The sequence below is a fragment of the Vombatus ursinus genome, unplaced genomic scaffold (genome assembly GCF_900497805.2).
Source record: "Vombatus ursinus unplaced genomic scaffold, bare-nosed wombat genome assembly UNPS02014863.1, whole genome shotgun sequence".
NCBI classification, from domain to species: Eukaryota; Metazoa; Chordata; class Mammalia; order Diprotodontia; family Vombatidae; genus Vombatus; species Vombatus ursinus.
In genome coordinates, this window is record NW_020954641.1 from 32,864,654 (window position 1) to 32,881,995 (window position 17,342).

Consider the following 17,342-nt stretch of genomic DNA (forward strand, 5'->3'; position numbering starts at 1 on the left):
CTACTATGGAAGTGTTTTGCATGACTACACATCTATAACCTGTAATCGAGATGGTTGCCTTTTCAATGAGGGTGGGTGGGGAGAGAGGAAGGGAGAAAATTTGTAACCCAAAGTTTTGAAGACACATGTTAAAAAGAAAAAAAAGAAAAGGAAAAAAAATGTTGATATTGTATTTTGATGTAATTGGTTTCCATTATAATCCTACATACTTTATTCTATGCATTTAAAAACATTCAGAGAAGGGGTCCATAGGTTTCATCAGACTGCCAATAGAGTCCATGACACAAAAAAGGTTAAGAGACTCCTGGTTAGATGTTACCTAATATCTTTTCTTTCACAACAGGTCCCTGTAGCTCTGACAGTCAAGAATAGTATGACAACAAGTTACTAGGAACTCCACTGGGTAGACATCCGTACAAGGAACAAAGCAAAAAAGGCTTGCAGAATGACCTCCGGTGAGCCCACAGCCTGGGTCCCAAAACATTCCATAGAGCCACGCCCCCTTTCATGAGCACTTACTTTACATTCACTGTGACAGTTTTTATGTTAAATGAACAACTAGATCAGCTGAAACAGATGACCTGAGTAAAATCACTGACTGGGAACACAGTCTCCTTAGAGAACTAGGTCTTACTCATCTCTGAAATGTCTTCGCTTTCCAGAGGGGTAGTCAAAGAATCCAGATGATCTAGCAATATCAGGATTGGCTGAATGATAATCAAACCATCAGTCAATCTGCCCAAAATCATTATTACAAGGGAGGTGTTTGGCTAGGTTAGTGCCCTGGAGAGATTTAAGAGAAAAGTAACCTTGGAGGAGCAGCTAGGTGGTGCAGTAGATAGAGCACCAGCCCTGAAGTCAGGAGGACCTGAGTTCAAATCTGGTCTCAGACCAAACACTTGACACTTACTAGCTGTGTGACCCTGGACAAATCACTTAACCCCAATTGCCTTAAAAAAAAAAAGAAAAGAAAAAAAAAAGTAACCTTGGAGGACCAAGGATTACTCAATGGTGCAGCTAGAGCAGAATATTACAGTAAAGCCAAGGACTTCAACTAGTCTGCATCTTATCAACTTATCCCAGCCAGAAAATTTAGTAGCATGTTTTAAATACTGCCTCCAGGCCACAGACATTTAAAATCAAAGCTTTTCCTGAAGGAATTCAGAGAGCCCTGTGAATCCCTTGGGACTTCAGCATCAATAATCAACTCTCCCCAACCCTGCCCCAAACCTCTATATCAAACCTCATACATAAAGCGGCACTCACCAGTGTGACAGTACAGCTGTATTTATAAGAAGGGAATATATTCGGTTTGACCTCTACAACTTTCACCTGAGATGTCCTGTTAGGACTGTTTTGTAGCTGTGGATCAGAACAGATAAAACTGGTTTCAATGCATTTATTTTTCAGTTAGCAGGTTAAACAAAAACTTCTGCAATGTATTTTAATTAATACTTTCAGATGACATGTAGTGTCTAGCCAGGGTCACAAGTCCTGAAAGCACCCTAGGAAATAATTTCTAGTGGGTCCAATGGAAAAAAAAAATCTTCATTATGAATTGTGATCAGTTATGGGCTGTTAAATCAGAATTCACTCATGCCACTAAAAGAAAGCTCATCCCAAATCCAGGGGCTGCCACAGTTTCACAAAATGTGCAGTAGGTTCACTTTATGGTTTAAATGTGGATCAGAAACATGTGCCAGTTCCAAGCAGGTGAGGTCAGTGAAATATTTTACTTTTAAGGAATTTGACTCACCTTTTGCTCACGAATGCCAGAGAGCTGTTGGACAGAGTGACCCAACTGCTTCATTGTACTTGGCTTCAAGCCAGATGTCCTCACTATGGAGGACTTTTCTGTGGAAAGAGGGGTGGAGATGGTGAATAAAAAGCATTTTGTAACACTTTCCCCTACTGACTTAACTAAGTAATGATAATCAAATCCCCCACCTCACTCGCACATTCCCATCTACTCCCCACCTACACGATCTTATTAGCCTGACTATCATTCAAGAATGCCCTGCGTGCAGGAAGACTTGGAGCCCTTACCATTTAAAGAAAAGTACTCTTTGATCCTTGGCAGTTCAGTGCTGTTCTCTCTCCCCACACTCGCTGGGGCTGGAAGAATTGCTCGCATGGGTCTTGCTGCAGCCAATAAGGAAGGTTTTCCTCGAACTCTACTCTTTAGCTCCTGAGCCCTGTGGCCAAGAGTGGGCAAATCAACTCTGCAAGACAAGAAGGACAATTTTCAACTTGGTCCGGAGTCACTGGGGACCTGGAGATGACCACAGGAAAGAAATCTAAAGCAAAGCTAATAACGACTCAGTTTCTGCTCTGGAAAAAATACAATACCATAACTATTCAACTTATTTCCTCAGAACAAAGCTTCTCTGAAGCAAAGAGATTCAGAAAAGAAATCAAGTCTGCCAAATATCAACAGAAACTGCAAGCACATCTTGGGAAGCCACACTGAAGGCATCTGCCAAGGCCTCTTCTCCCATTCCCAGGGTCTAGCCCTGCAAACTTGTGACTCACTAAGCAGCCTGATGAGCTGGATCAACATCACTCAGGTTGAAGACCTTAAATTCCAGGTCACAGTAGTACTTTAACAGCAGGACCAGTAAGATTTGCAAGAGAAGAGGCAAGCAGCTGAACGGAGGACGTGGTCAGGGAGTGCAGGCATCTCACATCATTCTTCACACAGGACAAGACAGGAACAAATTGGGAATTTTATCACCAGAGAAGGATGAATGCTCAGCACAAAGGACCACTCTTTTCTCACTGAAAGGAGTGTGAGGGGAGGTTTGCTGCCTAAGGTCAGAAGGGAAACTCACTTAAGTCTTGGCAACATATGGGGGACTACAGCAACAATACAGTGGAAGAAGCAAAAGGCTTGAAGCCTAGACAGCTGAGCTGTATCCTCACTCTTCACCTGTCACTTACTGAGTAATCATAGGAAAAGTAGTGCAGAAATTTTTTTTTCAGAAACTTTTTTATTTTTTGTCTCTAGTACCTAATCACTACAGTGACTTTGCATACAGTAGGTGCTTAAATACTCGTTAGATCTCTCAGGGCCTCAATTTCCTCATTTGTAAAATGGGGACTGTCCCCTATCCTTCCTCTTGTCCTGGGAATGTTGTAAGGATATAAAAGAAAATACATAGATTTCTCTATAAATATGCATTCACTGCAATAATTCAAAAGATTTGCTATTTTATTCTATCTCCTTTACATATTAGGAGATGGTTTCATGGGTTGCTGCAGCCAAAAAACACAAAACAAAAAACCTCAGTCTTCTGGAGACCGCCTCTTTATATTTAGCTCAGGCTGGTCCTCTGATGATAGATACACATCTCAGCTATACCTGTCAGAGGATTTACCTCCAGTGATAAAGCCTTTGGAAACCCAGAGTCATTTCTGTGTCAAAATGACCTATGAATAGCCCTATACAGACACAGAGCAACCTACCCTGAGGGTTTTTTTGCTGTGGAGGATGCAACACTGGAGGTCCTGGTTCCCTCGGTTAGTGTTGGCACACGGGGCTGTGAGCTCTCTCTCTCATCTGATCCAGAGGTTGCCTCATGTTCCACATTATGCTTGCTTGACAATGTCACTACTGTTGAACTCCCACTCTCGCCTGGTGTCCCTGGGTCAGTGAGGATGTGAGCTTCAGAGATAATGATCTCCTCCCATTCTCCCTCCTGGACTGATTCGCCCACAGGTACCACACTCAGTAGCTGGCTAACAGCTTCCGAGTTCTCCAGGGTCACTTTGGAGGGGTTTTCCTTCACACTCCCCTGATCCAAGGTGATTGGCTGCTGACTTCTTTTAGTGACAGGGGCTTTGGGGGAGACACTTGAGCCCAATTCCACTTTGATTTTGGCTGGCTTTTCCTAGAAAGAAGAAACATCTTCACTTCACAGCATTAAGAACTCAGAATTAAGAGGAAAAATTTCTAGCAAAATTCTTAGTGAGGTGATGACATGTTCAGCAGCCTTTTCATATGACTCAGAATATCATGTCTCAGCTGGTTCTTTTGCATCGTGTCTAAGATAAGTCACTTAGCCTGCCAATAACATACCTTGGGGTTAGTAAACACAAGAGGGGAAGAGGTCAATAAAAACCAAGTGAATTCCAGTGCTTAGCAAGGTATAGCAGAAATTATACTGGATTTCAAGTCAGAAGACTTTGCCCTAGAACAAATCCTGGCCCTGCTACTTATGTGTGAAACATGGCAAGTCATAGAATTCCAGACCCCACAAGGTTGTTATGAGAATCAGCCAAGATAATGTATGTAAACTGTTTTGCAAACCTTAAAGATCAGCTATAGAAGTGCTAGCTATTATTTCTTCCATTAGAATGTAAGCACCTTGAAGGCAGGTATTGGTTTTGCTTTTGCATTTGTATTCTGAGCTCTTAGCACAATGCCTGACCAATAGCAAGACCTTAAGTGCTTTTTCATTCAATCATTTTCTGCAGAATTTCTCTACTTCATATTCTACAACAAACACTACAACTGAGGCACAGGTCACAAATGATCTTCTTTGTGGTCTTTTTTAGGCACATCTTGAGAACAAGGCAATAACCAAGTTCTATTAAATTATTTTTCTTACTCTCTTTGGGAGCACTATGGAAAAAAAACCTCCAACACTTTTTTTTTGCCTTTTCAAGGAGAACCTATAAATCATTCTTCAATTTAACTGCCACTTCCTTAATGTTTTATTTTCCTATAAAGGAGTAATGTTAGGCCTGCTATGGTTCAATCTGTTTACTAGCTGGGCACCAATTCACTACTGATTGCTGGGCAAAGATGTGAGAGTGTAAGGGTTCAGTTAATACTGACAAACTGTCATGAATCTGTTGAGTCTTAGCTACCTCTGACCATTTTCTACAACTCTGCCACTATTACTCTGGAACTGGAAAGATACTGCGCAGGACTCAAGTCCATTTTGTATTTTTTCTATAAGTTGCCATAAGCCAAAGAATTCATCACCTACACACTGGTGATAAGCTCTACATAGCTAGTACCTGGGCAGCAGACAACCTGTGTAGGACCATACTACAGTTCAGTAGGACCTGCCAGAGCTTGCATTACCCTTGGGTAGCCTTTGAGAAACTAGAGTCACCAACATACCACCAGGCCCAGGACCATGGCATCAATATGTATTAGAGGCAGGACTTGAACCCAGGTTTTCCTGAATCAAGGCTGGCATTCTACCTACTTATCCATGTAACCTTTTTTATTTATAAGTCCTTTTATATCTAGATCATGTATCCATTTGGAGCTTATTGTGGTATATGGTGTGCAATTTCTGCTTGACTGATTTCCACAGAACTTTTGTAAAATTGTGAGTCCTTAACCAAGTAATTCAATTTATCAAACACCATACTACTATTTAATTACTTCTCAGTGATGTGCATCTAATCTGTTCCATTGACAAACTTTTTTTTTTAAATCAACGAAGAAGTTTTGATGATTATTGTTTTGTGGTATACTTTGAGATCTGGCACTGCTAGGTCTCTTCCTACCTTTTTTATTATTTCCCTTTGACATTCCTGACATTTTGTTTCTCCAGATACATTGTGTTATTATTTTTCTTAGGTCTATTTAAAAAAAAAGAAAATTTGGGTAGTTTGAGTGATATTATATTGAATTTGTGAATAAATTTAGGTAGTGCTGTCATTTTTATTTTATTGATATGAACCTACCACGAGTAATTAATAGCCCTCCAAATAGTTAAGTCTGCCATTATTTCAGTGAAGTGTGTTTTTTGGCAGTCGTATATATATGTCCTGTGTATATCTCGGACGATGGACTCCCATTTTTATCACTGCTTTATCTGTCCCTCCTTTAGGGATTAGGATATTATTTACTTCATAGGAGTTTAGTCAGTTCTTTTCTTTCCCTATTTTTGCAAATAATTTGAGTAATAATGGAAATAATTATTCTCTGAATGTCTTTAATTTTCTGAATTCACCTATGAATCTATTTAGTCCACTTTTTTTTTTCTTTAAGTTTCTTGGAACTCAAAGACTTCAGTTACTGAGGGAAGAATTCATTCTTTAACAAAAATATCTGAAAAATGGACAGCAATCTGACTGAAATTAGGTTTAGATCAATGCCCCACACCATACATCAAGATGGAGCCAAACGGATAAATGATTTAGACATAAAACGTCACATCACAAAAAATTAGAGGTGCAATGAAAAAAAATTTCAGATCTATAAGGATAGAGGAAGAATTTGAGAATAAACAAGTAATAGACAAGATCACACAAAATAAAATGAACAATTTTTATTATATAAAATTTAAAAGTGTTTTCACAAACAAATCTAATATAGCAAAAAATAGAAGGGAATAAGGTTACTGTGGGAAATCATTACAACTAGTCTCTCTGACAAGGTCTCATTTTCAGGATAAGCAACTGATGCAAATTTATAAAACTAAGAGTCAATCTCCAACAGATAGTCAAAAACTGTGAAAAGGTAGTTTTCAAAGGAAAAAAGTTCAAGCTACCAACAATCATATTTTAAATGCTATAAATTACAAATGATTGGAGCAAGGCAAATAAAATAAATTTTGAGGATTCATCTCACAACTATCAGATTGGCAAACATGACAAAAAAGGAAAAAGACTAATATTAGAAGAGCTGTGTAAAAACAGGTATGCTAATACATGGTTGTCGGAGCTATGAATTCACATTTCATATTCCTTTATAACCTGTTTCCCTCTAAATTTCTGGTCTTTTTACACCTAACAACCCTTTCTTCTCCACTTACAGTTTGAGCCAGCGACAGACTTCCTTGCTGTTCTCAAACAAGACACACCATCTCCAGACTCCAAGCATTTCCTCCAACTGGTCCGCCATGCATGGAATGCTCTCCTCCCTCATCTTTGCCTCCCATCTTCTCTAAGTCCTAGACAAAATCCAATCTTCCACAAGAAGTCCTTCCTGATCCCTCTTAACTCTAGTATCATCTCTCTGTTGATTGTTTCCAATTATTCTGTATATACTTTATTTATAAATAGTTACTTGCATATTGTTTCCCCCATTAGGTTCTGAGTTCCTCAGGAGCAGACACTATTTTTTACTTTTCTTTGTATTCTCAGTACTTAGTACAAGGCCTGGCACAAAGTAGGTGCTTAATAAATGCTTACTAATTGACTGACTGAATTGGATCAGTCTTCTGGAAACAATTTGCAACTATTCCCAGAAAGTTACCAAATTGTACTCTTTTATCCAGCTGCACCACTACTAGGCCTATAAGAAGAAAAGGATCAACATGTACAAAAATATTTATAGCAGTTCTTTTTGTGATAAGCAAAAATTAGAAACTCAGAGGGGGTGTCTTCCCACTGAGGAACAGCTAAACAAATTGTGGTTATGAACATAATGGATATTATACTGCAGTATGATAATGACAATTTCAGAGGAAACTGATGCAGAGTGTAGTGAGAACAAGAACAATTTATGTCATAATAACAATATAGAGAAAAACAACTTTGAAAGACTTTAAAACTCTTATCAGTGCAATGATAAGCCATGAGTCCAAAAGAATGAAGATAGAACATGCCACCTACCTGACAGAGAGATGATGAACTTAAAATGCAGAAAGAGAGCTTTTCAGACATGACTAATATGGGAACTCCTTTTGCCAGACTATATAGCTATGTATTGAGGGGCACAGTGGATAGAGCACCAGGCCTGGAGTCAGGAAGACCTAAGTTCAAATCTGGCCTCAGATACTTACTAGCTGTGTGACCCTGGGCAAGTCACTTACCCTGATTTCTCAAAAGATCATATCCAAGTTGTTTTGTCTAGTTACAGTTTTCAAAAGTCTGATGATTCTTAAATTATCTCTCCTCAAAGTTGTTCAGGTTACTTGATTATCTGATAATAGATACCTAACATTTTCTATTTTTCAATTAAGAAATGTTTTCTAATATTTCTTGTCTCAAAGTCACTGAGTTCTGATTGTTCCATTCTATTTTTTAGGACATGTACTACTTGGATAAATTTTTTGCCTTCCATTATTCTAAGTTATTTATTCTCTTTCCATTATTTTCCTCCACAGAAAAATCTTATTTCAACTCTGCATTATTTCTTGCTTCAATTCATCCAGCTGCCCCTGAAGTGAATCCATTTTTTTTCTCCATGAGGTTCTATCTATGCTCGTTGCTGAGTTATGCTATTCTTTAGGCTTCTGTTTCTATACCCATAGTATTTCCTTCACTTTGCTCAATATTTCTTCTGTTTATTCTTATTTCCAGGCTCAGTTCATGGAATGGGACTGTGTGTGTTAGAGCAAGTCATCATCTCTTTGGCACTACTGGACCAGTTAGGTAGTCCCTGTTTGGTGCTGTGTCCAGGGCAGAGAGGACTGCTTGCAAGGAAGCAGGGGCCATACCTGGATATGGGTTCACAGTTCTATAGAGGAGAGGAGTTATAGTTGAGAGAGAGCAGGGGCTCCACCTGGATAAGGACCAGAGTGCAGACCAGAAGAACAGCAATCACACTTCTCCCTGCATCACACCACCTTAGAAGCATTGAAACTATGAACTAGCTATGAAAACAGCAAGGAACTCCTCTTACCCAGAAAAATGAACAGAGTCCAACTCTAACATAAAGTTCAAAGTCAAGAAGTAGGGTGCAAAAATGAACAAACAACAATAACCAAAAAAAACCCTGACCATCAAAAGCTACTACGGTTACAGAGAAGCTCAAGACACAAACTCAGAAGAAGACAATAACATGAAAATATCTACAAAAGCAAAGCCTCAAAGAAAAATGTAGATTGGACAGAAGCCCAACAAGCGTTCCCAGAAGAAGAGATAAAAAGAAAAAAATGATTTTAAAAATCAGAGTGGTAGATGAAAAAATAGGAAAAGAACTGAGAGCCATACAAGAAAATTATGAAAGGAAGATTAACGGCTTGGTAAAAAAAGCCATTAAAAAAAACACAGAAATTACTTATTAGTTTTGATATATTCTTTAATTCTTCACTATGAAGATATACTTTTATATACTTGCTAGACTGTGTACCTTTGATGAAGAGACCATTTTTCCAAAACCAGTCTTGATTATAGACCACAGATTTTCAATGGAGTTTAAATAGAGTGAATATTCAGGTCATTAACTAAAGCATGATACAAACTTTAATATAAGCTTTACCTAAGTGGACCATTCCACAGACCTCTAAGTAAAGCCAATTTTTACATAATGCAAATTTGTCCATGGACACATGCTTGTGGAGAGGGGGCCAACACACAGTTAAAGGATATGTGGTAGCTGGGAACACAGAAGCAAGAGCAGGAGGAGAAACACGCAGGGGCTGGGGCCAGCCACATCAGGACCAGGCCAGAACCAAGATGAAGAACATGTGGGGGGGGCAAATATGTGGCAGCTGGAACACGGATACAAACAAGAGAGGATAGGTAACATGTGGGGACCAGGGACAGACACTCCGAACCCAACTGCAGAAAAATGGAAGACAAACACATGGGCTAGACATGTGGGCAGGTAAGCAAAGTGGGACAAAGATCTCTTTTCTTGGTGCCAGAGGTCCCAAGCCATGTCCCCAATCTGGTGGTGGCAGTCTCTCTGTGCATCTGTTCTGCTTTCACTTGGAGGATTTTTTAAAATTTCTTTTCTTGGGGAGGATGGGGTAGGAGGCTGCAGAGCACCAATTTGAGGGGCAGAAGCAAAGAAAGAGAGCATGCTATTATACAATAAAGTAAACAAAGTTATTTTTGGGGATACGGATTTCTTTCAGAATTCTTTACATAAAGTCAAATTTGTGTAATGTGAATTTATAGTGAGAACTGTCTGTATTTAGTTCTCTATCTCTTGAATAAATTTCTTAACTCTTCATGACTTGGTATCTCCATTTTTATAATTCTGTAACAATTTCTGCTCCTAAGTGTATTTATTTGTCAAACTTCACCATTCCCTTAATAGGAACAAGACTTTCAGGACTACTAGAAGTTAAAAAAAAAACCAAAAACTTCAAAACATTTTGGGGGTGATATTTTACCGTCAAATGAAGATGCCCAGAGCTTACAGGCTCATTTGGATTTCTTCCGATGGCAATTTTGCTATAGACTTGAAAGAATGAGTTATCAGCAAAAATTCCTCCAGTATTTGTACTCTTGCCCATAAGAAGCATTTTTTTCTTCATAGCAATGGCTAACAGTTTTGCTTTATTTTTAAATTGGTCTTCTCCTTGTTCTTCCAACTTCAAAAAGCCTATGCCACAAAACAGACAAAGCAGTAACAACCCTTCTAGCTATCCAGTCCTTTTGAAGATCTTTGCTTGCTTTTCAAGAACTAAATAAGCTGTCATGCAGCAACTATTTGCCAGTTCTTGGCTTTGTTTTCTCTTTTTGATTACATTTTCCTTTGTACTTCAGTGGAACTGATACTGTTTCATGGGGATTGTTGTGATTCTTTAAACACTCGATTTGCCCATATCAACAGCCACAAAAAAAAAATCTAAGTCACTGACACATTCTCTTTAAGAGCTACAACTTTTGTACATTTCTGAATGCACATTTTTTAGAAAACCAAGAGAGTACTGAAACACAAGTATGGCACAAAATCTGGCACTCAAACTGATAATAGAACTAAAGGTAGGGAAACCAACTGAATCTAGTTTCCTTTGGTCAAGATTATATAATTTTTGAGTCAAGATTAGACATTTGATCAAGACTAGACATTTTTAGTGTTAGTAGAAGGAGGCATACACATGACCAATATTGTCACAAAATAAAACCAAAAATTGCTTCCTGTAATTTACACACTTTACATTTATGTCAAAATTTGTTTAGTCATTTCTCAAATGGTATCATCCCAATTTTAAAGATGAGGAAGCTGAGGCTTAAAGTGATTAAAAGACTTGCATCCATTTAGTAAATGGCAGAAGCAGAAATCAAACCCAGGCCTCCTAAACCCAAGACCAATACTCTTTCCCCCAATACCACAGTTTTCCATTAGCACTTAATGAAATTATTTTACACTATTAATTTTTTCATACATGTGGTCTTTCTACTTTCTTTTTTAATTAATTAGATTGTAAAGTCCATCATGGAACCCAAGCTGGGAGTGTCAGGACCCTGTGGCGCTTAGCTTATGGCTTGGACCATCTCCATGAGCAGCTGAGGGAGACAGTAGGGGTTTGGTCTGTAGCCACAGACTGTCTCTGGGCTCCCCCTTAGGCTCCATGCTCCTTCACCTAGACTGCCTTGCTCGCTTCAAAGGAGATAGTTGAAAGAAAGAAGTTGTAGGTAAATGAAAGGATGGCTTACAGGTACTCCTCAAAGAGGCAAAGAAAGGAGCTGATGCAATGGGTTTTATCTTACATCCAAGGGCAGCAGGAAATATTATTTTGGATACTTGGTAATCAGATATTATAGTACCTACAAAAATACCACTATTAAGATCACTGTATCTTATACATCATTATTGGTTGCTGAGGATGAAATTCAATGAAGAGAAAAAATTGTGAGAGAAGAAATTCAATGAAGAACTTCATAAACCCTCCAAGTGAAATCAACATACAATCTGTTACCTGATGACTTCAAAGCAAAGATGATAAAAGGTGTGGATAAGAAGAAATTTAACAAAGCATGGTTCAGAAAGGATTGAGAGAGACCAATGACTTATAAGGCTACACAGAAGCCTCACTTCTTCATATCATAAATATTTTCTTAAAAAAAATTCACAGATGCTGGATATGACAAGGATCAAATAACATTAAAATAAAACATTTTAATAGATAGGAAATTATTGTTATTGATGTGAGAATCTTAATTGCAGTCAGGCCACCATCTTGTCAGAGCTAAGACTGAAATTAGTAAAAAGTTAAAAGAAAGAATAACAATGAAAAAAAAAAGATACAGTAGATAACTGAAACAACTCAATTCTGAAACAAGCGACTGATAATCAAAAATGGGAAATACTCAAGAGAAACAACACTGACACTGATTAGAACAATTTTATCTATGTTTAAGCAATGCAAATTATCAACAAAACAAAGAGACCAAAAAAGCCTGAAACCACCTTAGGCAGCAAACACCTGAGTTACTTGATAAATGGGAAGACATGGCTTCCAAAGGCAACACTGGGATGGAATATAATATTTTTTGTGAAAACTATCAAGGAGGATGATGGACAATTACAAGCAATAATGTGTCCTAAAGTAAAGAAGTAGAGGAAGACAAAAATTTAACACTAGGACCAGAATTTAAGAATACTTCAAAAGTATTGATACTGAGTCAACTGGTGCAGTGATTTTTGTTCTGTTTTGTTTTAATCAATAAGGCAAAGATAATAAAGTAAAAATTTTCATTTCAAAATAAAATTATATTTGTGTGTGTGTCAAATGATGTACCTGGTCCTTCTAATGTGAAAGAAAGTTTGGCAAGACACCCAACTATGCAAAATCATCAAGAGCATTTAAGGACTAAAATGGAAGAAGGATAATAGGAAAAAAATACATAACCAATGAGGAACTCCAAGGAATCAGAGGAGTAGAAGATGCCATCAAGAAACTGTAACGATAGAAAGAGAAAACGTGCTGGCCATGTAGTAAGAACAAGGGATGACAGAGGAACAGCCAGAGTGCCCCGGAACCCTTAAGATGTCAGGGGAAATCCAACACATTGGATGAACCTTCTGTGGCAAGCTTATGGGAGTCACACAATGGAGATGGAAATGGATGTGTCACAATCTGCATCAATGCAGGGAATTGCCAAAATGATTCGAGTGCTGTGAATGAACAGGCGGGGCCAAGATGGCAGAGGGAGAGCACGGACTTGCTTGAGCTCTCCCCCAAACCCCTCCAAATACCTGTAAAAAATGGCTCTAAACAAATTCTAGAGCAGCAGAACCCACAAAAAGACAGAGTGAAACAAATTTCCAGCCCAAGACAACCTGGATGGTTGATCGGAAAGGTCTGTTGTGCTGAGCTCAGAGAGAAGCACAGTTCAGCGTGGGCCATGCAGGCAAAGGCTGGGCCTCAACAAACTTGGAGCAGGAGGCAGGGGAGTCAATCAAGGGGAGCTGTGGTGGCTTCCAGACTTCTCAACCCACAAATACCAAAGACAACTTAGAAGGTCAATAGGAAAAGTCTGTCTGACAGTGGAGAGAGAGCAGTTTGGTCTGGCCCCACTCCTGGGGCAGCAGCTGCTTCCGGAGCTCTTGGACTACAGACTGAGGGGGGAATCAAGCAGCCGATCAGGGGGGTATTGCAGGGATCTCTTTGCTGGTGCTAAGGCAGGATTCTCTTGCCTTGCCCATGCTTGGATCTGGGTCACAGTTCTGGGTGGTGATCCTGGGGCAAGAAGGGGCACTGGTGTGGTGGAGCTTGTGGTGATAGTGGAGAGGGAATCTCCTCACAGTTCCAAGGCAGAAAAGAGTGCTTGTGATCATGCATAGACCAGAGCACAGGCCAGGAAAGGAGTAAACACCTCACCCTTGTTCGTACCACCTTGGAAGAACTGAAAATTTACAGGTCCCTAGAAGTATCTCTGAAAATATCTGCACAAAATCCCTGAAGCCTGGGACAGTACATTCTCCACACTGGAAGCAGACCCCTACTTTAACAAAGAGTTTAAGACTCAAGTAATTGGCTGGGATCATGAGCAAACAGCGCAAAAATAGTCAGACCATAGAATCTCTCTTTGGTGACAAAGAAGATCAAAACATACAACCAGAAGAAGACAACAAAGTCAAAGCTCCTACATCCAAAGCCTCCAAGAAAAATATGAATCAGTCCCAAGCCATGGAAGAGCTCAAAAAGGATTTTCAGAAGCAAGAGAAGTAGAGGAAAAACTGAGCGTGATGCAAGAAAATCATGAAAAACAAGTCAACAGCTTACTAAAGGAGACCCAAAAAAATACTGAAGAAAATAATACCTTAAAAAATAGCCTAACTCAAATGGCAAAAGAGGTCCAAAAAGTCAATGAGGAGAAGAATGCACTAAAAGCAAAATTGACCAAATGGAAAAGGAAGTCCAAAAGATTACTGAAGGAAATACTTCCTTAAAAATTAGAATAGAGTAATTGGAAGCTAGTGACTTTATGAGAAACCAAGACACTGTAAAACAAATCCAAAAGAATGAAAAATTAGAAAACAATGTGAAATATCTCACTGGAAAAACAATTGACCTGGAAAATAGATCCAGGAGAGAGAATTTAAAAATTATTGGACTATCTGAAAGCCATGATCCAAAAAAAGAGCCTAGACATCATCTTTCAAGAAATTATCAAGGAAAACTGTCCTGATATTTTAGAACCAGAGGGCAAAATAGAGACTAAAAGAATCCACTGATCTCCTCCTGAAAGAGATCCCCAAAGGAAAACTCCTAGGAATATTGTAGCCAAATTCCAGAGTTCCCAGGTCAAGGAGAAAATATTACAAGCAGCCAGAAAGAAACAATTCAAGTATTGTGGAAACACAATCAGGATAACACAAGATTTAGCTGCTTCTACATTAAGGGACTGTAGGACTTCTACATTAAGGGGCATGGAATATAATATTCCAGAGGGCAAAGGAGATAGGATTACGACCAAGAATCACGTACCCAGCAAAACTGAGTATAATCCTGCAGGGGAAAAGTGGTCATTCAGTGAAATAGAGGACTTTCAAGCATTTGTGATAGAAAGACCAGAGCTGAACAGAAAATCTGATTTTCAAATACAAGACTCAAGTTGAACATGAAGAGGTAAAGAGGAAAGAGAAAATCCTAAGAGATTTATTAAGGTTGAACTGTTTATATTCCTGCACGGAAAGATATTTGTAACTCATGAGACCTTTGTCAGTATTAGGGTAGTTGGAAGGGAAAAAATTATATGTACGTATATATAGTTATAAATAGATAGATAGAGGGCACAGGGTGAGTTGAAAATGAAGGGGTCATATCTGGAGAATAAAATTAAGGGGTGAGAGAGGATTATACTAGGAGGAGGAGAAAGGGAGAGAGGTAGAACAGGGTAAATCATCTCACAAAAAAAAAAACAGAAAAGAAAAGGCTCTTACAGTGGAGGGGAAATGGGGAAAGGTGAGAGGGAATGAGTGAATCTTATTCTCATCGGATTTTGCTTAAGGAGGGAATAACATACACACTCAACTGGGTATGGAAATCTGTCTTACCCTACCCCTAGGATTTACCCTAGGAAAATGGGGGGGAAGGGGACAGGAGAGTAGGGGGATGATAGAGAAGAAGGCAGATTGGGAAAGGGGGTAATCAGAAGCAAATATTTTTGAGGAGGGACAGGGTCAAAAGAAAGAATAGAATAAATGGGTGGGATAGGATTAAGGGAAATAGAGTTAGTTTTTCACAGCATGTCTACTATGGAAGTGTTTTGCATAACTGCACATATATAACCTATATTTAGTTGCTTGCCTTATCAATGAGGATGGGTGGGGAGGGAGGAAGGGAGAAAATTTGGAACCCAAAGTTTTAAAAACACATGTTTTAAAAAAAAATGTTTTCACATGCAACTGGGAAATAAGAAATACAGGAAATGGGGTACAGAAATCCATCCTGCCCTACAGGAAAATTGAAGGGGAAGGGGATAAGAGAAGGGGGGGAGAGATAGAAGGGAAGGCAGACTGGGGGAAGGGGTATTCAGAATACATGCCATCTTGGGGTGGGGGGAGGGGCGAGATGGGGTGAAAATTTGGAACTCAAAATCTTGTGGAAATAAATGTTGAAAGCAAAAAAAAAATAAAAATTACCATTAAAAAAAAAGAAAATCATGAAAAACAAGTCAACAGCTTCCTAAAGGAGACCCAAAAAAATACTGAAGAAAATAACACCTTAAAAAATAGCCTAACCCAAAAAGCCAATGAGGAGAATGCCTTAAAAAGCAGAATTGGCCAAATGGAAAAGGAAGTCCAAAAGCTCTACACTAACTGACAGAGTACCTACACTAGAAAGTATTGAAGAATCACTTTAAATGCAATTGGTGTTGGTGTTTAAAGTCCCTAACAAATTATTATAAACAAATAAAATGTTACCCTATGAATAATAAAAGAAGCATTCAATTTAGAGTTTCCATTGTTTAAAAAAGTATTTAGTAGACCTTACCTTTGGGATCCACTTCCCTCCCAGAAAGTTGCCACAAGTTGGACACTTTGGTGGTTTGTGCCTAGTAACATAGGTGAAAGAGCAACCAGGGCTAGTGCAGTTCCCATGGCCCCTGCGGGTATAAGTGGTAGTCTTGGAAGGAGAGAAGGAAAAAGAATTAATACATTCTGAATTCTATCAGCCTTGGTTACATTTATAGGCATAATAATAGCATCATTTCACATAAGGATGGCACCTGTACAACTAATCATAGAATATTAGAGTCAGAAGGCACCTGAGAGATCCAGTCAATTTTCCCATTTTACAAAAGAAGTTAAGGCCCATGGAAGAGAATTGACTTGTCCAAGATCATACCGCTAGTTAATGGCAGTGCTGAGAATGGAACACAATCTACAGACTTCCAGTTTGGTTAATACTATTCCTCTGTTTAGGTCTTGGCTCTTCATCTAATTTGACCAAAAATCAAGAATTTCCTTTGGGAAAACTTCAGAGATTCCTGAGCACATGTGATATCTATCCTAAGGAATGAAGAATGGTGGCAGCAGCAGAAGCTAAAGATGTATATCTAGTCTGTGGGGCTGTTCTTTTGTTTCTTCTCAGGCCTAGTCATCAGTTGTATTCATCAATAACAGGTTTTGAGATAGAATGCTTCTAGTTAAACAGGTATGTTTAATTTGTTTCACACATACCCAAATAGTATGCATATTAGTCTATGAAATGACAATCCAGAAAAGGAAAACAAAAGAATACACACAGAGGCAATATAAGCCAAAAGATAGGAAAAAGTAAGCCCAGAAGGAGTATAATACAACAGAAAAAGCTCTAGAACCTAGAAGACCTGAATTTTATCCCTGACTTCAGTACTAACTATGTGACTGTGAGCAAGTCAGTCAGTTTCATTTGCTGGGCTTTGACTCTTTTTCTCTATAAGACGAAGAGGTCTGACTACAGACCCTAAGGTATCTTCCAGAAAATATTCTATGATACTAAGTTTCTTATTTCCCAGAAAGGTGGCAGTAAATTCACATTATCATCAACACCAGTAGTCTAGACCAAGTATAAGTTCCTTGCTCTACAAAATCGCGTAACTATTTCCTCTATACTAACCAGTTTGATAGAGGCAGAGTTTTCCACAACCGAGTGGGTGGGCAGAGGCAGCATGATGAACTGTGTGGTCGGTGCTGAGGAACTGCTTTCACTGGAGTCCTACAAACACACATCAGAAAGAGGTCATATGGCAGAAAAGGGATT

General features: G+C 38.9%; 1 protein-coding gene across 2 annotated transcripts in view; it reads right to left on the bottom strand.

The window, feature by feature from the left end:
- HMGXB3 (HMG-box containing 3) overlaps window positions 1-17,342 on the bottom strand; it is a 58,378-nt gene that overhangs the window by 17,952 nt on the left and 23,084 nt on the right. For both annotated transcript variants that reach the window (XM_027841729.1, XM_027841728.1), the window contains exons 5-10: window positions 17,199-17,297; window positions 16,092-16,223; window positions 3,466-3,890; window positions 2,047-2,222; window positions 1,757-1,854; window positions 1,267-1,362 (exon numbers count right to left, since the gene is read on the bottom strand). In XM_027841729.1, the coding sequence (XP_027697530.1) occupies window positions 1,267-1,362; window positions 1,757-1,854; window positions 2,047-2,222; window positions 3,466-3,890; window positions 16,092-16,223; window positions 17,199-17,297 (1,026 nt within the window). The remainder of the gene's footprint in view (window positions 1-1,266; window positions 1,363-1,756; window positions 1,855-2,046; window positions 2,223-3,465; window positions 3,891-16,091; window positions 16,224-17,198; window positions 17,298-17,342) is intronic.